Raw genomic sequence first — 25417 nt, 5'->3', positions numbered from 1 at the left:
AATGCAGCATAGGCATGGTTTTCATGGAAAAATAAAAATTCACCTTTTTCTCACGCGATTTTGGTAGTACTTTCGGAAATTTTGGTTTCCATGTAGTTTTCCTTTAGGGACAGAAATTCTCCTTCCAAATGCAAATGACATATTTAATATTACAATATGGGAAGGTATATTTCAATGTTTCTGTCTGTGTTCCAACAAATACTGAATACAAAAAACCTCACAAATACCAACATTCTACAAGAAAGCACTGTGTACTATCCATGTATTATTTGCCTGCATATATAATTTGACTGCATATATCTATTTATTATAAACCTGTTATAGACATACAGACAAGTTTTCCTACAAAACTGTAGCTTCAGCAATGTTAATCCTGTCACAGGATAGCGCTTTGGCCCAAGATAGTACCAGCAGGAATCAGAGACTCAGAGACAGAAACTGCAGTGAAGCATTGTGCACATTTATTTAACGACACACAAAAACAGGAACAAAATAAATACAGCACGAGGGCCAAAATAAAAGGTTCAAACAAAAGAACAAATCACTTTGAACCTGGGCATTAGCCTTCACTACACTGTTACAAAACAGTACAAAAACATCACAGCACAGGGTCCCCTGAGTGGCTCATCCAGTGAAAATGCTGCCGATAGGGAGCGCAGGATGAATCATACAGCCTGGATGGTGTCAGTTCGCATCCGGGACTCCGAAGGGGGCGTCAAATTGGCTCTGATGCTCCCGGGGTGGGGGAAGGGAAACCGACAGGGATTGCTTCTCCTCATCGCACAACAGTGAATCCTCCTGGCCAGACACCGAGCACATTCAGAGTGGATAAAAGCTTTTCCCCCCTATTTGGTCACAGGAGCTTGCCAGAGCTACTTCCAGACAATCTCAGTTGTTAATAAAGAATTGCTTGGAGCCTTTAGTTACAGTAAAAGGTTGTGCAAGGTTACTTCACAAATTGGAATCACTGCTGAAGTCTAACAGAAGGTACAGCTTTTGGACATGTCCCCATAAAAAAAAAAAAAAAAAACATTTTCGGTCAATTTGTGTGGCTTTCTAGTGTGAAAAGATAATTTACCCACCCTTTTAAGTCATACCATGTTTTGGCCACACGTGTGTGCTACATGGAGATAACATTTGGAGTTTCTAAACTGCATGGATACCCTGCCATAGAGCACTAAAACAAAGAACTCCCAGCTTTGGTGCTGTGGAGGAGCAGGAAACAAGGTGTACAATGCCAAGCCAGAACATTGGAAAGGTGCTAACTTGTAGAAACCATAATACAACTAAATAATAGCAGTAAACCGGAGGTGAATTGGAAGCCAACAAAGAAATGTGTTATATTAATAACCTGTACTGCTGTGTGCACGGCTCTTCTGTCCTAGAGAATGTGTGCTAACCACACTCTCTCCAGTATTTACAGTACACTCAATTACTGTCCCCAACATATTTAGATGAGTTGTACTTTAATTATCTGTAGAGTTTTTAATCAATTTATTGTAAATACTATTATAATATTATCATTCCAACAAATTGATTTTAATAACACCCCTTGCTCCTATTTAGTTTGGATAATAGAGGTTTAACTGTGGTATAAGAAGACTGACGTGGTGTTATCAGAATGGGGCCTCTTTTAATCAGAAGCATTAGTTTCAGATTCATTAAACTATAATTACAAATCAATCGACTTTCAACGGACCTTCTGACAGAAATGGGAATTGACTTTAACAGAACCTTAATGTTGGCAGATAATGTTTTTTAAGTTGCAAATCTAGTTGTATGTTTGCCATTGAAACAATTTCTTGAAATAAATCCTGCCCTTGCATAATAATAATGCATACTGCTCGTCTTGAAAGTCCTTATGCAATGATTTCTTCATAAATCCTCTTGAAATTGCTGATGAATGAGCACACCCATCCGAAAAGCTCCTGTGAGTCCTGTTCTTGTGGCTCCCCAAATTTCACCTTTAAAACAAGCCAAGAAAAGAAAGCAAGAGAAATTTAAACAAGACTCTAGCACAATATGATCTGAGGTCTTGAATGTTCAAAAGGAACCAAAAACAATATTGATTGTTTTATTGGATGATGATAATCTGTTAAAATAATCTCTTCAAAGATTAAATGTAGAGATATTGTACATATAAAGTCTAATAAATACAGATTTGTTTCCATGTGTTTAGATATTATTATTTCTTTCTTAGCAGACACCCATATCCAGGGCGACTTACAATTGTTACAAGATATCACATTATTTTTACATACAATTACATTATTTTTTACACTTTATTTTTACATACAATTACCCATTTATACAGATGGGTTTTTTTACTGGAGCAATCTAGGTAAAGTACCTTGCTCAAGGGTAGAGCAGCAGTGTCCCCCAGCTGGGGTTGAACCCATGACCCTCCGGTCAAGAGTCCAGAACCCTAACCACTACTCTACACTGCTGCCCTAAATCCAAATCACTGTTAAACAAGCATGGGAAGAGATGGGGGACAGTTTAGACTCAAAAGAAGTAAGCAAAGTTAGCAAAGAATGTATATTTAATTATTGTGCCGGTTAAATGAAGAACAAAATCAAATGTCAGGGTCACTGTTAATCATCTAAATAGTGGCTAATCTCAATTCCCAATTAAAGCCTTTCTTTTTTGGATTTAAAGGAGTTTTGAAATCTGAAATCTAGAATATTAGCAAGAGGGATTCCTTTAATAATTTAACAGAATTGTCCCAATCATTCCACCTCACAACTTGGAATAAGTAAAGCAGATTCCATGTCATCTTTATACAATCTTCACTGATTGATGAAAATAAACAATGATTTCGTCATTTTTTGACATTTACTGTATTTTGACATTTACGGACAATAACAAACAGCATTTCATTTAAGCACTTCATAAAAAGAAATGAAGAGACAAGGCATGATTACCAATATGTCACTGTACAGTTTCTTCATCTCGTCACATTTCTTAGTCAGCTGAGAAAGGTCTGCTTCATACTTCTGAAGTACAGTCTAGAGCAGGAAAATGAAGATTTATAAATGACACAATTCCATTTCAATGCTGAACAGTGTTCTCAGTTAAATTGATAAAACTAAGACAGATCTCATAGACTTTTTAAAGAAAGCAAACTAAAATAAATAGATTTTATAATAAATATACAGTATTAACAAATACATTCATAAATTAAATTACCTTTAGGTCTTTGTAAAACTGTGTTTCCCGGTTAACTTTATTTAAAACCTTTTTGTGTTGAATTATTTTCTGCAGCTCATTCTTCAGAACTGTAAAAACACACACACACACACACACACACATCTCAAACAGTTCAGATGCAATTACAAGAACATGTTCTTGTGATCTTGATATGATAATTATTTTTTCAAGTTAATTAGCTCATGTACAAAGTTGTTAGATAGGGATACTTTTTTTTAAAATCTAGCTCAAAACTTAATTCAGTCAAAAACAGGGCACAGTACAGTTTGAATGAACAAACATCATAGAGGCTTAATCAGAAACACAACTCACTGGCAAAGCAACAAGTCAGAAGCAGCAGAAATTACTTAAAAAAAAAAAACCCCAGGACATTTAATAAAATAATGCACTTCTCTATGGAGCCATATTTAACAATTGTACCTTTTATTTTCTGGAAAAAAAAACAACTTACCATCCACTTCTGCAGTAAGTCCTTTAATTGAAGCTAGGAAATTGAATAAAAAAAACTTAATTTAATTAAACTGAGAGTTTTCCAAAACACAATGGATTTCTTTGCGGACGCTGATAAAAATGTCATTAGCTTACCTCCTGGAACAGCTTCAAATTCTGTCAACTCTTGGAAAAAAATAGCCAAGTCGGGTTCATGTAACACAATCTGCTGGACAAGGGCATGCAGCAAGGTGACTTTTCTCTCCTTTCCACGCATCTGTGTGAGCTGAGGGCATGGGGTAGCATTACACAGTGACACGTCTACTAGCAGAACCACACAAGATAAAATAAAGATGATATGGCTAATGCATAATCAAACAGGATGTAGACTGGGCTTAAGAGGCCACAGGCCTGGAGCACCAGCCACTCAACTGAATATACTTCATTTATATATTACCCTTTAAGAAGAGATCCTCACTGATCAATTTATTGGAGAATCTTCAATTGATATGAATACCCTTCTGAAGGTTTACCATAGTAAAAGCATAGCAAAGTGTAATAAAGCATAGTGCAAGCATGGTAAATCTTAAGTAAGCATTGTAACGTCCAGATATGGTAAATTGTATTGAATAACATGGCACACCATGGTAAATGCATAGTATAACCATGGGAAAACTGCAAAATTAAGGTGCAAAATTACTGCGGTAAACTTTTATGAGGGTAGCAACGGATCTAAATATGTTTTAAGGTCCATGAACACATCAATGAATACATATTCAAATTTGGTTAAATCACTGCCAGGCAGTGTTGGGGAAATCACTTTTAAAAAGGGATCAGTTAGTTACATGGACCTTGAACAAAATTGTAACTACATTTGTAGTTACAGTGAGTTGTTATTTTAAAGCAAAAAACTAGTCACAGTTACAAATATTTATTTCTCAGGCACAGTTTACATTTGGTCAGGCTGCAGCTCGAAACATTCTTTGAAGGTCCAGCTTTCGAATAAATAAGGGCTATTGTCCGAAACATCCTGAAATGAATTTAAGCCTTTTGTGTACATTAAAAAAAAACAAAAAAAAACTTTACATTTGTTTCATATATATTATTATTATTATTATTCATTTCTTAGCAGACGCCCTTATCCAGGGCGACTTACAATTATTACAAGATATCACATTATACATTATTTCACATTATACAGTTATCACATTATTTTTACATACAATTGCCCATTTATACAGTTGGGTTTTTACTGGAGCAATCTAGGTAAAGTACCTTGCTCAAGGGTACAACAGCAGTGTCCCCCACTGGGGATTGAACCCACAACCCTCCGGTCAAGAGTCCAGTGCCCTAACCACTACTCCACACTGCTATATTGTCATAGTCAGGACTGCTCAATGTTCTGCCTGCTTAAACTGCGTGAAATGATTTATAATATGAGATACCCTCTCCGCAGGACATATTACCTTATTATCAGTTACAAAACCTCAAGAACTACTTTTAAACATAAAGAGGGTTGTCGACTGTTTTTAGAATGGTCTCATATGTTCTATGCATGGGTTGAGATCTGTGCACAAGATAGGAAGTACTGGAACTTTGACAGATCCTAACAGTGATTTACATTCTTTAAAATCATGCTGGTGTTTTCCACCAGGGCACAGTTATTGCTACTGTTTTAATCGTTACAATAGCTATGCGCAGTGGAAAGAGGCCTGCAGTAGAGCAGGGTTACCATTTCTAGGGTGTAATTAAGATGCCCTGCTGTTCATATCATTCAGTTAGACCCTCTTGACAAATCCTGGATTGAACTCACGTATGCAATCGGTTTACCAGACTGTATTATACTGGATCGTATTAAAGGTATGAAAAGGGGCTCAGGTCAAAAGATGGCTCCAAAGAGTGAGGTGATAAGGACCCTGATGAATACAGTTTAACTCTGGCAGTTATGAAGGTCAAATGCATAGAAGACAGCTACCTACTTTTGTTAAAGAAGAGAGTCGGAAACCTTTGGCCTTCTCCTTCCCAGCGTTCTCATTGAGGTAGTTGCCAACAACTAGCAGGTACTTTAACACAGAAACAAATGACTTGCTGTTCCGCAACTGAGTGCACATTTTAATCATCTGGTTTATCAGCTGAAATATAAAGAGAGACAATTACAGTCAATTACAGTCACATCTTATAAAATAGCAAAAAAACATTGTTTGTGGCTTGTTCATCAACCATGCGGCAAAGTAAAATTGAGTCATGAAAAAAAACAAAAACAACAACAAAAATAAATCTATTAACTTTTCATGTCAGATCGATTTTGAATAAACGATCAGTTTGGGATTCTTGCATGTTGGATTAAGATTTGATGCACTTTGAAACGATTCTGCCAGGTTGATTTTAAATAAAATTTCAGCTTCAATTCAGGATTTTTGTTTTGTATTGTGTTTTAATTCTTTAACAAATAGGATAAAGCAAAGGCAGAATACTGCATACACGAGACAAACAGGTACATGTACATGTACTTTTATTCACAATATCATCTCGTTAACTTACTCCCAACAGTTTATTTTGATTGTCCTTTCCCTATAACGAACCCCTTGATATAACGAACAAAAGGCTTGGACCCCAACAGGTTCATTATAGCGCGGGTGTACTGTATAACCATGGATGAAGCATGGGAAAATTGCATAATTAAGATGCAAATGTGCTGTGGTAAAATTCTATAAGGGTTCCGCTTGCCCATTTTTGTTTTCAAATCCAATTTTTCTTGTTAGGATTGTCAATGTATATGCCCCATTTGTTGTACTGAATACCCTTTGCTTGTTTCTTTTGATAATTAAATTCAGGATATTAAGATTGTAGATTATTTCCTGTGCAGCAGACCTAATTGCTGCTACGCTGTTTATCACTGGACTGAAACTGGTAATGCTGTGCCAGGAAGCCGATACAGCCTTGAAATACCTGTATATGCGTTCAGACCTCTGTAATGTCTGCAGTACCTGGTGCTTAAGTCTGCCAGACATTATCCTTCAGATGGTCTCTCCCCACAAAAAGCCAACTCATTACCATACAAATCTACTTATATAGCAAAGATATCTGGTGTTGATAATCCAGATCTCCAATTTGTTACTGCCTTTCTCTACTCAAATTAAACACTCAAAGGTGCTTTCAAAGTGACTGGCAGAAAACTTCTTTCACACAATTTCTTAAATCTGCATGAGTTTCTTCCATTAACTTTCAGCTGCAGCTGTTAAGTTTGTGAGGGTGGGCATTACTGGCTGTATTATTTCCAGGTCATATAGCCGAGAGATTAATAGAAAGAGTCTGCATCCAGCTCTAGCATGTTCCTTGCATTGAGCGTTCTTTATTTAGAGCTGTTGCAGAGGATATACAGTATATTACTAAAGAAGCATACTTGTTTTGTTGTTTAACTGTATATTCTGCAAACGCTTTAAATGTAGGTTACTGTGCATTACTGTCCTTATACTTTATGTAACGGGGAGAGCTGTGTGATACACTGCTGTTAGGGATTCTCTCGTTGAGATTAAATGGCTTGTGTACAGGTTGAGGGTCAGGGGATATAATATGAAGCAATATGTTGAGATTTACAGCAAAACTGTAGCCCACTAGTTTGAATGTACAGGTAGCGGACAAAAAATGGGTAAATGAGGGACACCAAGTATATTGAAAGCAAGGGCTTCCACAGGTGTGGATCATGCATTAATTAAGCAAATAACATCCCTGCATGCTTACGGTCACATATAAATGCTGGACAGGCCTGGTTGCCTATAATTATGGCTAGCGTGGCTGCAAGAGGAGACCTCAGTGACTATGAAAGAGGGGTGATTGTTGGGGCGTGTTTGGCAGGAGCTTCAGTGACCAAGACAGCTCAACTTGCTGATGTTTCACGGGTAACAGTGTCTAAGGTGATGTTGGCATGGAACTCCAAGGGAAAGACATCATCAGCAAAGGGCAACAGTGGGCGGAAGCACATACTCCAGGATTGTGATATCCGTGCATTAATTTGAAGTGCACAGCAAAACAGGCGAGCAACTGCAGATCAATTGACTGCAAATTTCAACCTGAGGCGCAAGCAGCCAGTTTCATCAAAAATGGTCTGCCGAGAACTCCATGGAGCGGGATACCATAGTGGCCCAACACCCTATTAAGTGACTTTACATTGGTGTTTCCATTTTTTTGTCCACTACCTGTATGGTCAACTTACTCCTCACTCAAGAGAAAGCTCGACACAGCTGGAAAGCAGCTTGGCTGGTACCAATGTACAAATGCTAATGCTAATAAAGGCCTTAATCAGCCAGCTTGTTAAATCCTACAGCTAACAGTTTCTACAATTGTTGCACAAAATAATCTGCATTGTGCTGCAGAGGAAATGTAGAACTGCAAGCTCAAAACAATTCTGATTGTTTTTATCCAGTATATTCAAGTTACAGTGAAAAAAAAAACTATTATTAAGGAATGTAATGCTGTCAGGATTTTATGAATTCTTCGGTAACCTTGAGAAGAACACCGTGGCAGTATTTTTTATTTTTTCCCCAGAGCATACTGATTTCTTCACAGTACTGTTTCTAGAAATCTGATCATCTCACATTCACACAGTTCATAATTAATGGTACTGGCTTCGCTCTCTGCACCACAGGTACACTGAAAGCCTGATTTCTGTTTTATTTATTAACTTTTTAAACTGAAAAGCACATTTAAAAAAATAAAAACACATATTGAAAATATAGTATTCACTGGAGTTCAGGCTATTGGCTACACCAGACAGTGTAAAAGACTTCTCAGACCCATGGCAGTATGTGTATGGCCAGCACATGATCTACATATAAATGAATACTGTACGTGCATCAGGGGGCATTATTAATGTAGCATTCTGGTATGATATGAATGCTCTGAGTGAACACTTTGAACACAAGAGACCCAGAACCTTGTATCTTACCTTGCATCTTTAAAGTGATAAAAACCAAGGCATTCATGAGTGATTAGATTACCACTGTAAGCCCATCATTTTTAAAATTGCTCAGGATGTGGGGATCCCCAAATGATCATAACAGACTCTGCGATGTTATTGTGTTCTTTTCTAGAAGTTTTGTGTGTAAAATGCCATCAAACCGTATTTATGGTATCTGAAGCAATAACCTGTTATTTTTTAGTGTAGCCACTGAATGTCATAAACTTCAACATGGTTTTCTCAGTTAAACAAAATAAAATGGTTATGAAGTGTTTATTATGAGTTTTAAGAATTAAAATAATTTTAAATAAACCCCAGGGTGTTTGATAAATGCCCATATATCTATCCTTAAGAAGTGTACAAAAATGATTCAAATGCAATTAGAGTGCATTGCAGCAAAGTTTTTTTTTTTTTTTTTTCCATATCCAGAGGTAATGCATTTTAACCCGATTGTGCTTAGCAGAAGACTTTCGAACTGCATTTGAATATGATGACTGGCAGTCATATTTACAGAATAAGGGGCTGTGCTTTTCATAAAGCATTCACTGATTTGTGCAGCTGGATTTTGAGGATCCACAGCCTGCTTATTTGCCATATTTCAAATGTTATTCACTTGGCTTGATACTAAAATGGTGATGCTCACTGGCTGAGCATATTTAAATGTTAACAATTAACCATCAGTATTCAGCATTATTTTAAAATAAAAGGTCTGTAATGTCTGACACCTTTGGGTACCCAACACACATGCACATTATTTGGTTCCCTGCTATGCTCAAATTCATGTTTATTATAATTATTCATCCACGTATAAATGTGTTATGTCATGCCCTTAATCTTTCAATGGACCATCAACACACAGTTTAAGACAACCTTTTTTTATGACATATACTTACAGGCTGAAGGTCATCCACACTAATCGGAAGTTCTCTGATCGTGAGCAAAAGGTCCAGTCGATTATCTAAATTGGGAATATTGCACATCTAAGGAAAAAAATGCAATTTAAAACATGTTTCACTAAGATGTTTGAAGAGTTTTTCTAAAGAGCTTGAAGAGCATAATTTATCATCATCAGAGTCAGAAGAATGTTCTGTATTTAATTGAGATAAAGCAAGGAAAAATGGCTTGCTTGCTGCTTGTCAAAAAACATGCACTGGAGTATGAGTGACATATAACTGCCATCACCATGGTATTGTAGCAGTTACCATGGTACTGTAGCAGTTACCATGGTATTATAGCAGTTACCATGGTATTGTAGCAGTTACCATGGTTCTGTAGCAGTTACTATGGTATTATAGCAGTTACCATGGTACTGTAGCAGTTACCATGGTATTATAGCAGTTACCATGGTATTATAGCAGTTACCATGGTATTATAGCAGTTACCATGGTACTGTAGCAGTTACTATGGTATTATAGCAGTTACCATGGTACTGTAGCAGTTACCATGGTATTATAGCAGTTACCATGGTATTATAGCAGTTACCATGGTACCGTAGCAGTTACCATGGTACTGTAGCAGTTATCATGGTATTGTAGCAGTTACCATGGTACTGTAGCAGTTACCATGGCATTTCAGCAGTTTAGCATTCTTTTCATGTGCTTATATTATGCATTAACAGAACCTTCCTTTGTCATTTTTTATTTACTAACCTTTGCTATACTGTTGTATTGCCTGTGCCTTCATAACTTTGCAATATTATATATATATGTGTGTGTGTGTGTGTGTGTGTGTGTAATCAGTCCTGCATTCTCTGTGTGAAATATCTTTTATTTCCCTAAATAGGTTCTTACATTGGCCCACACAGCTATGGCCAAAAGTTTTGCATCACCCTATAAAATTAAAAAAATGTTGCTTCATAAAGTCAAATGACACCTGCTAAATAATGTTACATTAACACATTCAATTACATACCCTTTTGTAGTTTTCCATATACTTAACGAAAAACTCACAAAAATTGGAAAATTTTGAACTCTGACATGAAATATTGTACTGCTATTATGGCTTCAGGTAGACTTTTGCAATATCATGCTGTAGTTTCTTTGGTTACATGATGTTAAATAAAATATCCAAATATATATTATCTTGTTTCTCACTTGCATTGCCTGCTTCATACAAAAACTACAGCAACCAGACCTCTATGATCCAGTTCATTAATACTGGATGAAGCGTGTTCCTTCTTACCTCCATCATATACTGGTCAACCACATGAAGCTCGGATGGTGAACCCTTGTATGATTTATACATTTCTATATCATCTGGTGTAGGCACATACCTAATAAAAGATACAGATAAGAGTGTGAACAAGCATTTGCTTTTATTAGCAAATGATAGTGGTCATAACTTTTGGTTACAGTTTGCAAACCAGCAATCATACTTTTACCAGTGTTGAAAAATTCCTGGGATATCAGTTTTAAACAGCATTTAAATTATTAGCGACATGGCATATTAGTTTGTACAAGTGTCATGTATATGTGTCTTTATTCTGAAGAAGTCGTTACATCTAAACAGCCAGGTTGACATGTTGAGTGGTTACCTTTTCTAGGCCTCTAAACCAGTCTGCAAATTTCTATGATTTTTAAGTGCATTTTACAGCAATAAGGAATCACCTTGAATTGCATCAGTCACTTGTGGTATAAAAAAAAAGTGGTTGATTCAATCAGTGCACTGGTTCTGTAAAATGTAAAAAAAAAAACATAATAATCCACTTTATCCTGATGGGGTGTGTCTTGATCAATTAATCCCCTAAACCTTTGCAAAGTAAAACAAAAATTTGGGATCAGAGGAAAGTAAGCCTATACATTGGGAAGATTTATACTAAGGATTCCTGTGTTCATCTATGTTCAAACTTTGAAAAAACAGAAAAGCTTGACCCATTTAAAATCAGACCCGTTTAGAAGTTTAAAAAGTCATTAAACAATTATACTGTGTAATTACTGCCCCTAAAGAATTATATGGGCTGTAAATATTTTCAACAGCAGTCTACAGATTTAAAAGTGTAAAAGTGACAGTATCAGACACTTCACAACGTACCTCCGGAGGGATGAGATTTGCTCGTCTGTAAGCCCGCCGTCCTTTGCGTTTATAATGTGTACCTTTTCTTTCAGCTCGTAGGGCTTTACATCAAAGCTTCTGAGAAATATATCTGCATTAGAAGAGAGAATGTGTTTAAAACCCCAGTAGATTTGATATGCTTCACTGAATCAAACCTACAGTAGTAATCAAAGTAAATATTACAGTAATGCACTTGTAGTTTTGCAGTAGTAGTACATACAATATTCATTACTAATTGCATTCCTGGCTCAAAATAAGTACATTTTAAATGCAAAACCAACCAATATCTCCTGGACATTATCCAGCGCTTGAGCTTGGGACAATGTCCACTTCAGAGGGTAGTATTTCTATTATAAAGTGGTCCACGGTTCATACTGCAGTTGGCATGTTCTCTATCTATACCATTTACATTGTGTTGGACCTGCACAACCCTGTGTGGCTGTTTACCATGGCATGCATCAAGTGAAGGAAAATCCTCAGTTTCCTAGTATTTAATGTGTCTGTTGCTGCCACCCTCTGGACAAATCTGGAAACAAGATTAGTGTACCTTGTCTGATTATATTAATGATGTATTAAACAAATAAGGTGTCTGCACTAGACACTGCGGAATAATAAGGTACTATGTACAGTCGGCCCTGTGACTTACAGTATAAGAGTGTCATGCACACTTTCACGTGGGAACGGTTTTTACTGTCACCCTTCATATTAAAAACTGTTTGGTTCCAGTTGAATGCTTTTACTGCTATCAATATCAAAATCCCTTGCCTTCTAGTAATTCAGAATGTAGGTACAGCATGTGTTAAGTGGAGTTCTGAAACTAACACTGTTCTTAAAACCCATGGGATTTAGATCTGGTGTATGCAAGGAACATCTCCTGATTTTATTTTTTAAGCAACTTTGTGAATTTTAATCCAGCAGCACCATCTCCTGGTTCACTGAAACACAGATCATGGTTATATATATATATATATATATATATATATATATATATATTAGACAAGGTAGACAAGATTATTCAATCAATAATTATTTTAATACACCAAAACCCACAGGTGTGATTAATGGAATAAAACCCCTATATCTTTTCACACAACCTAAAAATATGAGAAAACAAGTTAACTTACTAAAATTATGTGCCACTTTCTGATTTAGCAAGATCTGATGGTTTGTTGCAGACTCCACTCCAGCGATGGTTCCTAGTTCTTGGACCCTGAACTGATCATTGAGCATATCTGCATCTATCTTGATCTTCTCTGTGTTGCACTGTGTCCATATAGACTTTGGAATCTGAAAAACATAACAGTGTCCAAATAATTCAATGCATGTCGAGTCTATTCCATTGAAACAGTCACTGATCTTTATGAACCTTCCTGAGTTTTTTCTTATTTTAACAGAGAATTAAGATAAAGAGACTAATTTGCACTGTTGGGCGTTTGATTTTTATAAACTTGGGTCCTTTGTTCATTATTTAAACAGTGACGGTTTGTAGATCAATCGAATAAACCCTGTCATTGCTTATCCCTTAAGGACTGCTCACCTTGTCTTGGGACAGCAGGTCCCAGTGAAATGCTTTTGTCCTCGTTGATATAGATTTGGATTGCAGACTTAGAGATGGTGGTGGAGGTGGGGGCGGTGCCGGGACGGACGGTGTCTTTACACACTCTGGGGGAGGAGGCACTGTTGCAGGTGACTTCGGAGAAGGAGCTTGAAACACCGTCTGTGCCAGTTTACTGGGAGGTAACTGTGTAGAAGATGGGGTCTGGGGAAAAACAGCCTTCGCAGCGTTTGGTTCCGAAGGGGACGTTTGCAGTGGGGGGGGTGTGTTTCCACTGACAGGTGAAACCGGCTCCTTCTCTGCCACCTGATCTTTGATGTCCATGACCCGACTCTCCTGTATGACTGAATATATCCCATCATCTTCAGGTTTGAATTGGGATTTACGTTTCCAGTGAAGACAAAACTTATCAATGGCCAGTACCCATTCATCCCGCTCTTTCTTTATTTCTTCTGTACTCTTGAACTGACAGCTAACCGGTACCCTAAACCTACAAAGAGGAGAAAAATGCCACCATATCACTCCTTATACTAGGCCACAAACACCCTGCTTCAGCACCTCATTCTATAGCCTGTGTCCCTATAGAAACTGGTGCACTGGTGTCTCCACCCAACCAAAATAATTTACCCCCGCAAATCTACATGGGATTTGATCCGTTTCCCATGCTTTTACCATCGCTTATCATGGTTTGCCATATTTTTTAATATGTTTTGCTGTACCTCTCTGGGCTTTACAATGCTTACCTATGCTTTACTATGCTTTCACTATGCTTTATTGCTATGTTTTTATTTGCTGTAATCTACATTGAAAAAATAAACAACATTCATGCTATCATTACTCTGTTGTATGAATTGAATCAATCAAATACACAACATGATTACACTGATGAAGGCTCTAGAGGAAACAAGTTTTATCTTATAGTTTACGATTTGAGTTCACTTATAATTTATTTGAGTTATGGTTATAAAATGCAAACTAATGTACTTTAGATTTTCTGAATAGTTCCCAGTTTGTTGCTTGAAATATTTCAGGCTTTATTGAGAAACTATTAAGAACCTGTGGCCGCCTTGTTTTGAATGCTGGATCTCTGGTGGATGAAGGTTTCTCTGCTCGTGTAATAATGAGTAATAAGAGGGAAGTCAACCCACGCTTAGCATTTTCTATTCTGTGAAATGTCAAAGCTGTGATCTCATTAAATTTCAGCCTCAGGTACTTTAATGTATTATGGTTGGCTAGAAGTCTTGTACTTACTGATACTCGTTTTTCTTGGTGTGCACAGTAAAGGCATCACATCCATGCTGCTTCTCAACGCTCGCGTTACCATCTGAGATGTGGATGACAGTGGAGGAAGGGTCCGAGTCCTCAATCCCTGTGGTTTGGTCTGTGTGCTGCAGGATGAGCTCATCTTCATGCAGTTGTACTAAATACCTTGCAGAACACAAGACAAATCAACAGGAATGGGTATCTACTCCACTATGCATTTAAGAACACACACGTTCCAAGCATTCAAACTTGGATCATGCTGAAAATGAGCCACTTACTGATATTGATGTGAAATAGCCATTGTCATTTTCTTTACATGAGATATTTTCACCTAATGTCATAACAGCCAGTAGGTTCCTTTGTAGTTATATATAGGGCCTTTAACACTATCACAGATTGTTATTACATGAGCATAGCTACTATTTGGGCAGCAGTGTGGAGTAGTGGTTAGGGCACTGGACTCTTGACCGGAGGGTTGTGGGTTCAATCCCCAGTGGGGGACACTGCTGTTGTACCCTTGAGCAAGGTACTTTACCTAGATTGCTCCAGTAAAAACCCAACTGTAAAAATGGGTAATTGTATGTAAAATAATGTGATATCTGTATAATGTGAAATAATGTATAATGTGATATCTTGTAACAATTGTAAGTCGCCCTGGATAAGGGCGTCTGCTAAGAAATAAATAATAATAATAATAATAATAATAATAATAATAATATTTACTTCATGCTAATATTGGACTCAGCTTTCGCCCAGATAAAATGGGATGGTATTGGTGGGGACCAACCATGATATACTGAAGCTGTACTGTAACATCTGCACACATTGAAGTCAGAGCTGAGCCTCCAGTGCTTTTCCTCTGCCAAGTAATGTGGATTTCCTATTGGCCTGGTGTTGATGGCTGACGTGTAATGCTGGCTCCATGGATCAACCTCCTTGCAGCCTCCCTGGCGCATCATCACACACAACAGCGGCGATGCTGACTCCGGGGATCAACCAAAGTGCGGCCTCCCTAGCGCCATGGCAACCGTCTGGAATGGGGTGGGTGGGGCACTTCGCAGGGGTCAACAATTGGGCAAGTCCCATCTCTGGTGTATCGTCGACTAGCCAACGACACCTCAGGAAAGCATCCCAGCACCACTCCTCTCCATCCCCCACCCAACGCAGCCCGATACAGTATTCTGGGTGTGAAGGTATTTTTTTTCAATATAACTTACCATGCAAATATACCATGGTGACCTGAAGAATGTTAAAATGTCAAGGGATTTGGATCATTTCAAATAGATAAGGCAGCAGTAGCTAAATGCTTTTCCCCCCCAACTGACACAAACTACCATTTTATTGGGTGTTTCATGTCTGTTTGTTAGGTATCAGTTGCACTAATGAATTACTTGATTACTGCAACAGATAAAGGTGTCTTATCAAACTGAAGGCAATACAAATGAATTAACTTATCATATTTACAGTAACAGTGATGGATCACTTAGTTATCTTGTTGACATTTTCTCCAGGCATTAAATAACTAACATACAGAACCGTACCGTTGGCTTTTACAGCAACAGAAAAACTGAGCTGTCTTTTATTTTGAAGTTGATAAAAAAAAAAATGTATGGCATGGTTTTCAAAGCAGGCCATTTCTTATTGATGTATTTCTTATATCCACTGGAGGAGGAGTGTTGCAGGGGACAGGTTAACGGTTACACTCTGTCGTACCAGGCAGCATTAGGTTATACATCATTCTATTAAGGATACAGGGGTGATTTAAAAAGTCACCAGCACTGAAACAGAATGATGCAAAGTGAATCAGAACGAGAAGAACACACTAGTTAAGGCAACTCTGACATTTCATGCCTATCCCAAGTAGGATTCAGTCTGCTAATTCTATTAGGTACTACCAAGCACTGCTTTATTCTAACACTTTTATATACATGTAATATGACTTTTTTAAACAAGTCGCTGCTGTGATGGGAAATGCATACTTCACCCATTTGACAGAAGCCAGCTCTCCTCTCTCTAAATCCAGCCGTCCTTCACGTATAATCCCTGATTTTGGGGGTTCTTCGTAAACTGCCGAACTAACTTGTGTTGGAAGCACATATATATTATTGTATATAACTTTATTTACAAGTTGCATGATCTGAAAGACAGACAATAAACAGATACATTGTTAAAAAAAAAAAAAAAAAAACATCTGTCAAAAAGTGATCATTTGTTTTACTAGTTGTCCCTTTTGAGGTGATAGGTAATACACAGTGTGAAGTGTGTTCATTGTATAAAAAATGTCATCCCATTCTGAGCTCAGACTATGTAAAATGATGTCTCTTATACTAAGAGACACCCACACAACATATTAACTTTCTGTAGATCACAAACCTAGTATTGTACACAGGACTACTAATTACCATAACATAATGTCAGTGACAATGATCGGATGATTTCTCATACGGGATTCAGAATACTGTATAAAGACATTATCATGCCCCATGTGTTTGTTTTTGTTTTGTTTTTTTCTTGCTGTATTTTAATTTATATTGACAATGCTGCCTCTGTGGTTTTTTTTTTTTTTACCTAAGCTTATAATTATATTAGAGGCAGTCATGTAACTAGTTGGTTTCCTGGAATAACAATGAAGTTAACATGTTTCTAGGGCAAAAATCACCTTAGGGGAATAGGAGCTTTGCAAAATCTTTGCAAAAACTGGTCAAATTATGGATTAGGTAGTGACACCAGTGTAGTTCTAGGTAATCATACATTTACCAAATTACAGTTTGTTCAAAATAAAAAAAAAATGGGCCCTATTTTCCACTGCTGCTTTGAGCATTAATGTCACGAGCAGCTTCCTCAAGGATTAAAGAGTCCACAAGTTAGCAGATAATGCTTACTTTTCTTTTGTCTTCTTGAGAATTGGCTTCAAGCTCATAATCCTGACGGTCTTGAAAGGAAATTGAGAATTTAGTTCCTTCCCTGTCTTCACAGGACTTGATTTGTGTAAAAGGAAACTGCTTTTTCACAGTCCCTTTCTCAATGCTGCAAATGACCTTTGAATTGAAATCAATCTGCAAGACAATAAATGTGATTTAAACTTCAAATTGAATCTGAAGACAACAAAAACATGAATGCTACATGTTACAGAAAAAAAAAACTATAGAAAAGCTCAATAGCTTTATACTGTTCACTTGTTTTTTTCAGCTGTTCCTAATTTTGTAACATTAACAGTTTGCATAAAGAAAAAACAAACAAAAAACGACCTTCAGACGTAAAACGTCTTGTAAGTGACTCTGCAGCAGCAGTTGTTGATGCATAGTTAACCCCTAAGTCACTTTGGATAAAAGCATCTGCTAAATCAGTGGTTTTCAACCCCAGTCCTGTGTCTGCTGGTTTTCATTCCAACTGAGCTCTCAATTACTTAACTAGACCCTTCATTGAAATGATAATTTGCTTAATTAGACCTTTTTAATTGTTTTCAACTCTTAAACAGTCGCAGATTTCAAGTTAGCTATAACTACTCTGTTACATAACATAAGCTACATAACTAAATCAATAAATAAGTTTTTTTTGTTGTTTTTTACTTAAACTTGTCCTTTGTTGAGAAGCTTTTAATAAATCTGGCCCATGGTGTTTAGTTCCTGAGGATTTACATCAACATATTCTTACCTGCAATATTCGTTTCTGCCATCTGTATCTGTTGCATTTGTAGACACTGAAATTATACTGCGACGTGCTTTCCACCTGCTGCTGAAACAAAGCCAGATATCAAACACACTATAACATGCAGAACTGCCAGACAGGTGCCGTCATACATTTCCAGATGATCATAAAGAAGATCTTTATCACGTTTGATCACAGTTGTGGTTCCGTTGAAATAAATGTGCAAATGTAAGCACATCACAAATATATTCATGATTTTAAAACAATCAAAACACTGCAGTACATCCACAGTAGAGCATGATGGTGTGAACTTTACAAATATTCTGAGAATCAATCTGGTACTTAGTACTTTTACTTATATTATTAACCACCCAGCATTAAAAAGCAACAGAGGGCTAATTGCCATGGTAAGACTATAAATGCCGGCAGTGGGGACTGATGATACAGACACTAGCAGTGATGGTGTAAATGTCTCAGGGTAGGAGCTGTGGGTATGCTAAACAAGAACTCTGCAACTCAGAGGAGGATCACCTAATAGTATTGATACAGCTTGTTGATCTCAAATGAATAATAAGCAATTAAAAGGCAGGTTACAGTTTTCTCTGTGAATTAATCATTCACATGAATATACAGAACCTTTAAAAAACAGGAATTGTAACTACAAAGTGATTATTTATCAGGCATACTACAAACCAATCCCGTGGTCATGGTTAGAAAACTCCAGAGTTTGTACTTCCTCCTACAGATTTCCAAGTGATATGTGATAGTGATAGGCGTACTCAGTGCTGTTATCTGTGTGCAAAGAGAAAAGCTACCTTTGGCTTCATGTTCCAGATGCCAGTGGGTGTTGACGTGTGAATCTGTGCATTGGGAGTTCAATTTATCATGTACCTTCATAACAGCCTCATCTTTTACAATTTCTCAGGTCAGAAGGTGCATTCATTACAGCTGGGGTTTGTATTTAGCATCTTATGTGGATATTATAATGCAAACATGTAAAACAATCTGTATTAAAAACAACATGTGCAGGTATGGTCCCCGAGTGGCACACCTAGTAAAGTTGCTGCCACGTGGTGTGCAGATTGAGTCGTACAGTCAAGGGAGCGCCAGTTCGTGTCCTGGTTGTGTGAAGATGTCGGTCTTCAGTGGGGATTGCACAGGGAACTTTGCATCAGGGAAGCATTAGCTCACCCCCAGTTATTTGTCATTCCCAGAATGTATTAGGTTTTAAAGGAGTACTGCACTTGCGAGACAACTTGACCATTAGAATAATTTATATATATATATATATATATATATATATATATATATATATATATATATATATATTCAGACAAACACTACTTAAAAGTGACAAAAAAATCAGTACGTCTGTATTTCGGTCCTACAACAGAATTTATAAAAAAGATCTTGCAAAGGAAACCAATGCATACGGTACCACAAAATAATATTCTAAACAGGATCTGTAAAACACATTATACGTAGTGCAGAGAATTATGAACGCATTCAAGGACATCAAGTCAAGCTTGTACCTTAAACTCAAGTTGTCTTTTCACATATAAGCAGAAGGATCATTGCTCTGTGTTGTGAGGATGTCATAGCAACCAGCTTTGTAATAATTCCCTGGTTTCAAATACCTGGACAGATATACACTACTGCAGCAAAAACATGAAATATAGAAAAGTGTGCTAAAACAGCACAAGATAAATATATCACTGAGACAGGGTGATGCAAGGGATGAGGCCCAGAGACTGTGGTTCAAACAAAATACTTTTATTAAATAAAAGACACAAAATAAACAGGCACGAGAGCCAAACAAAAGGTTTTTAAAACAAAAACAATAAACACCAAGTAAAACTTGCAGAAAATAAATCTTCCAGGCTGAGCTTTGCCTTCACTGGACTACACAAATTAAAAAAAAAAAAAAAAAAAACAACACACAAAGAAAAAACCCCAGCAAGCAACAAAAAACACGCTTGCTTCCTCAGCTACCTCTCTCTAATGAGGAGCTGAGGCCTCCTTTTATGTCAGGTGGCTGGGTGCTGATTGATTGTTAATTATTCCACTCAATCCCCAGTCACCTGACACAATAAACCTGGGCAGGGAGAGGAATTTAACCCCATCCCTGCCAATATTTACAAGGGCAGAGCCCTGCTCTCAATCGTCCTGTATTTTGATCCTCTCATGTCATTATTTAACTCTTCCTGGATTCCAAACAAACAGCAGTCATAGCTACAAGCTAATACAAAGTGCTACTTTCATAAATGAAATACAGGTCTCCCACAAAGTGTAGCTCCAAGCAGTTGAGACAGCCGCACATTTCAAATGACTTTTCAGACATTCAGGCGGATGCATTAATACCAGCACAGCTGCTGAAGAGCATAAAATGACTACTATTTATCCCAACAGTGTTTACAAAAGCAACACTTTGTAGTGCAGGAATGGACAGTATTTCATATATGTTTTATGTGTGGGATACAGTATTGCATGGAGCTCCTCGATCACCTGATCTAAATGTTCACTGTGATGTGTATTTAGTTTGTAACATATTCTTGAGACTGCCTTTTCTTACCTGTGTTTGTGAGGTTTGTTTCGTAGCTTCACCTGTCCCCTTGCTTGCCCACGCCAAAGCTTCTTGGATGGTCATCTCACCCATTTTTACCTTGTTTAATATTCTTAGCTGTTCTTCGTTGCTCAGCTATAGTGAAACATGAAACACAGTGCACAGGCATATCAGGAGAGCGTCCAGAAGAGATCAGTAGTTGCATACCGCTTTATATAGGAGAAATAATATGTCTTGACCTGACGATTAGCCACCTAACTCAATCAATAACACGTACATGTCTTTGACATTCTGTATAACACGAATTACACACTCCACTCCATTACGGACTGGTTTGGACAGGCTGACCAAAAACCTGGCAGCAATCTCTGGTGCTGTAATTGTATTAACAAAATATTTTCTTATGCATGCTTACCATTGCTAAGGGCAACAGTGTGGAGTAGTGGTTAGAGCTCTGGACTCTTGACCGGAGGGTTGTGGTTTCAATCCCAGGTGGGGGACACTGCTGCTGTACCCTTGAGCAAGGTATTTTACCTAGATTGCTCCAGTAAAAACCCAACTGTATAAATGGGTAATTGTATGTATAAAATAATGTGATATCTTGTAACAATTGTAAGTCGCCCTGGATAAGGGCGTCTGCTAAGAAAAAAATAAAAATGGCTAATCATGGTTTACCAAGCCACTATATGAATTACATGCTGGCCTGTCCTTTGTATGCCTTGTTTTACTGCAATTTGTTATGCATTTACCATAATATATTACAGTAAACTATAGTAAACTTCTACTACAGTAAAATAATCGCCAACTAATGGTAAGAGCAGGAAGGTCTCTGGACGGCTAATTCTTTCTAATCACTTTAGAAAAAAATACAAGAATTACTTGTAGGCTAATCTATGCTTTGATGACTGCTTTGCATGTCTAGACTATTACACTGCCTGTTATAATCTCAAAGGCATCTTAAATATTCAGTGTCCCACAAACATATTCAAAGTTTAGTTATGGAATGACAGTTAATTTTTTTTTTACATTCCCAAAAGACAGTTCAATAATAATAATAATAATAATAATAATAATAATAATAATAATAATAAGGCTGGAAGTCCCTTGAGTCTTTTTGGTGGCATGTAAATTATGAGAAAATGAGAATCATTTTCTTCCTCATCATAAATCAAAATAATTTGAAATCTGGATGTATTTTTGATATGCTGATTTGTTAGACTTTTTCTTTTAGAAATAAGCATGTTATTGTTTATTGAATGTAACCGTCCCTTCTTATACAGGACATCTGCAAAATACCTTACGATACCTCATCTAAAAAGCAGAAGTATTGAAATACTGTATTTAATGTATTTACCTACCTGACCATAAATGACATTCACTTCCTTATTTTAACAGGGAAGATGGTTAACGTAATAAATTGCAACAGAGTTTTTTTAAACAAGACAACAATGTGAAGCAACTGAAATAAATTTAGAATACTACTAGAAATGAACTAAACTGCACAACTTGGTATTCCACTTATGTTTTGACAACATCTTCCATACATCAAAAGAAAGGTACCACTTTTATTGTCAGATTTAGTTATGTATAAAACATATTGCAAAGATCAGCTTTAGAAGTCGCATGCCTTCAGGTACCATACAGTATATCAGATCCACAGAGCTAGCCTAGCACATCCATATGCAGTAGTGTGCACACGCATTGGAAAACCACATTGCTTCTGTATATAATGCAGTAGTGTGCACATGCATTGGAAAACCCCATTGCTTCTGTATATTACATAACATAAGAAAATGAGATGTCCTTTTTTTTTGGAATACCATGTTCCTTCTCAAAAATGTGTTTTTATATTAGCCTTTAATAAAGGAAAATGACTGCTTTAATGCATTTTCATGTATCTATTTCATTCTAAAACATTCAAATAATGTTTTCTGGGGAGAGTAAATAAAATACACTAACTTTGATTCATGTACTGAGGGTTACGCTTAAAGTAATTCATGATCCAGTTCTCGTGAACTTTTTTATGGTAAACGGAGCAGGCATGACTTAGAAACTCGGCTGTCAGCTGAGTAGAATATCCCAAAAATTGGGCTGAATTCAAAAAAGCAAAGTGGCCCAGAATTTGGGACGCTACTTAAACACTAAATCGGCACAGAATTTGGGACGTTATCTAAAAACCAAATCGGCCCAGATTTTGGGACATTATAAAAGCAAAGCGGCCCAGAACCCTGAGAACGAGCAGTCTATATGTAAAACTGTGATTACATTACAGATAAACTGATGAATCCTGTGACAAAACTGTAATAGTAGGCAGGATATATATTTGCAATTAAAATAAATCATGCAAACGATTACAGATATATGCTATTTGAAATAAAAAACAGATCACCACAGAAAGCCAATTCTTACATGTGTGCATAATATGACAATTTATATAAAGTAAGTCACCCATAGTTTGTTATATTAGTGCAACAAAATACCACATTGTATTTTAATTGAAAGGTTCTGAGTTATCAGGTTACAAAACAGTACTGTATCCGTTGTGAACAAATCGCTGTCGGTGCCAAGAAGGTGTTCTTTTAAGCAAAGTTCCTGTTCTCTTAAGCGAAGTGTTCTCTTAGGAGGTCTTCCTATATGCAGAGACTACTGTAGCCACAAATGGCAAAATGCAGGAGCCTTTTTAAAAGTTGTTTAAGATGCCTAATTAAAGCACAAAGTGATCTAAAATTTTCACACAAGTGCCAAAAAATGTAAATTCTCACACCCTGAGGCTTTCATGCAGGTATAAAAAGGATATAAATGACACATCTTGAGGTGTTTTAATAAATGACAGACTACTGTATGCGGGGTGTCAGTCTGCCTCACTGAATAGAGCCTGTTGATTGGACTCCCATGAAGAGTTCAGGAAGTGCTTACACCTGTTTCTTGCTACTTCAGTAACATTATAAGTTTTTTTTTCTCCTTTTAGAAAATTAGCACTGGGCTGAATTGTTTGTGAAAACGACCCACAATAAGTTACACAACCAAATTTAACAAATAACAGAAGACGGTTTGTTTGTTTAAAAGGGGAATTTCTCAATGAGGAACTTCATTCCTGGCACATTAGAATAAAAAAAAAAAAGTATTTAATTGATATTGGTAATAGTCTGCCTATACAATTTAACAGCAGCACGGAACCCCGGGTTGGAATAAATGCACACCTTTTTAATTGTAACAATTGATATGTTAAGAATATGTTTTGATTGATACTATGTATATAACAACTTCAATGGTACGTACTTCCTAATTTATAGAGGCTGCCCCTTTTTGATCCAGGGGCTGCAAATTAATTGTTGATGAAAAGCAAAGTAAGCGAGTGAGTTGGGAATTGGAACACGTTAACTAGTTTCTGTCTTCACTGTAAAACCAAATTATAAATAATAATAATAATAATAATAATAATAATAATAATAATAATAATAATAATAATAATAATAAATACATTTTATTATGTACAAAGCTGTTTAAAAAAGCAGTTAGAACGCATACATAATAATTTCCATTTCACTGTGTTTCTAAGCTTTTGATAATAATAATAATAATAATAATAATAATAATAATAATAATAATAATAATAATAACAACAACAACAACTTGTTCATCACGTTCTAACCCAGCCGGAAAACACAAGCATTTGGAACGAAAGTAAGACATGCTACTGACTTATACTGTACATGCAAGTTTAATCGAGTGCTGTTGGTGGAAACAACAACAAACTATTGTGGCCATAGCCATTACCAACTATACCGTCTATTGTAATGCTAACTACACAGTGCATTATATAATGCGTTGTCACCAGCAGTTACCAATCTCTGACGTTATAGTGTTACAGCTGAAAAATAGTTCCTATACCTATGACGGTATTAAAAAAAAGGGTCTTACTTGAGGCACTGCTTCTGGCGGGTTTGTAATATCCATTGGTTTAGGACTTCTACTCATGTCTTCTAAAACTTGAAGGTGAGCTCCTCAACACGAGCTTGCAGTAGCCACGCTTGTTTTTCTGCAGTGTTTAGTTCCTCTGAATGCCATGGTGTTGCCTACCGGGCGGTGCCAGAAACACCTTGGTTACCGGTAAGGCAACTTCCTCATTGTGGAGGACGTAGACAATGTAAGAACACTGGGAGGCGAGACTGAAGTATCGTAATTAAAAAAAAATCAAGTAGGAACGTGCTGGGTAAGATCAAATTTCATTTCCCTGGAGGAGAAATGTAAAACCGTTTTCAGTGCAAGGAATGCGGAATTACAAGCACTGCACTGTAGCACTGCGTGCTTAATCCCCTTGCATCTGCTTTTCAATTAATTTCTCAAACTTAAACCCCAGAAAATAATAACTTAACTGCTGTTTACTAAATATATAAATAAGAAGCAAAATAATATATAAATCTTACAAAAAGCATGGAGGTTTGACCAGGAGATGGTTGGTTAAAAGTAATGTGACACAAAAATATATACATCATTTTGTGGACATACTGTTGACAATACAGTACTTACATTGCTCAAGGAACGTTTGATAGGGTTGTAAACTTGTACAATAAAAACATTATTAGACCATTGAAGACAATCAAATGTAATACTACTACCACAACGACAACTACTACCACCACTACAGCTAATAATAATAATAATAATAATAATAATAATAATAATAATAATAATAATAATAAAGCTGTATTGGGCACTGTATGTTTGTTTAGGCTTGCAC

At 36.7% G+C, this 25417-nt stretch overlaps 1 protein-coding gene across 2 annotated transcripts; it reads right to left on the bottom strand.

Moving 5' to 3' along the window:
* Window positions 1–447: 447 nt before the first annotated feature.
* Window positions 448–24838, bottom strand: LOC117429890 (uncharacterized). 2 transcript variants are annotated; one of them, XM_034049822.3, is made up of 17 exons: window positions 24598–24838; window positions 20686–20811; window positions 18120–18200; window positions 17348–17521; window positions 16445–16602; window positions 14454–14630; window positions 13185–13692; window positions 12772–12934; window positions 11627–11738; window positions 10778–10868; window positions 9490–9576; window positions 5619–5771; window positions 3796–3925; window positions 3662–3694; window positions 3190–3278; window positions 2925–3008; window positions 448–1964 (listed from the first exon to the last, which is right to left on the bottom strand). In XM_034049822.3, exons 1-17 carry the CDS (start codon window positions 24652–24654, stop codon window positions 1860–1862), a joined length of 2328 nt encoding a protein of 775 aa, XP_033905713.3. In that variant the 5' UTR covers window positions 24655–24838; the 3' UTR covers window positions 448–1859. The 2 variants fall into 2 exon arrangements, with proteins under 2 accessions (XP_033905713.3, XP_033905721.3); XM_034049830.3 differs by having other exon boundaries at window positions 18120–18197.
* Between the last annotated feature and the right edge of the window lie 579 nt (window positions 24839–25417).

This window comes from Acipenser ruthenus, chromosome 29, assembly GCF_902713425.1.
Source record: "Acipenser ruthenus chromosome 29, fAciRut3.2 maternal haplotype, whole genome shotgun sequence".
NCBI lineage: Eukaryota > Metazoa > Chordata > Actinopteri > Acipenseriformes > Acipenseridae > Acipenser > Acipenser ruthenus.
Note: the sequence above shows the minus strand (reverse complement) of the source record. Positions and strands in the feature narration are given on the sequence as shown.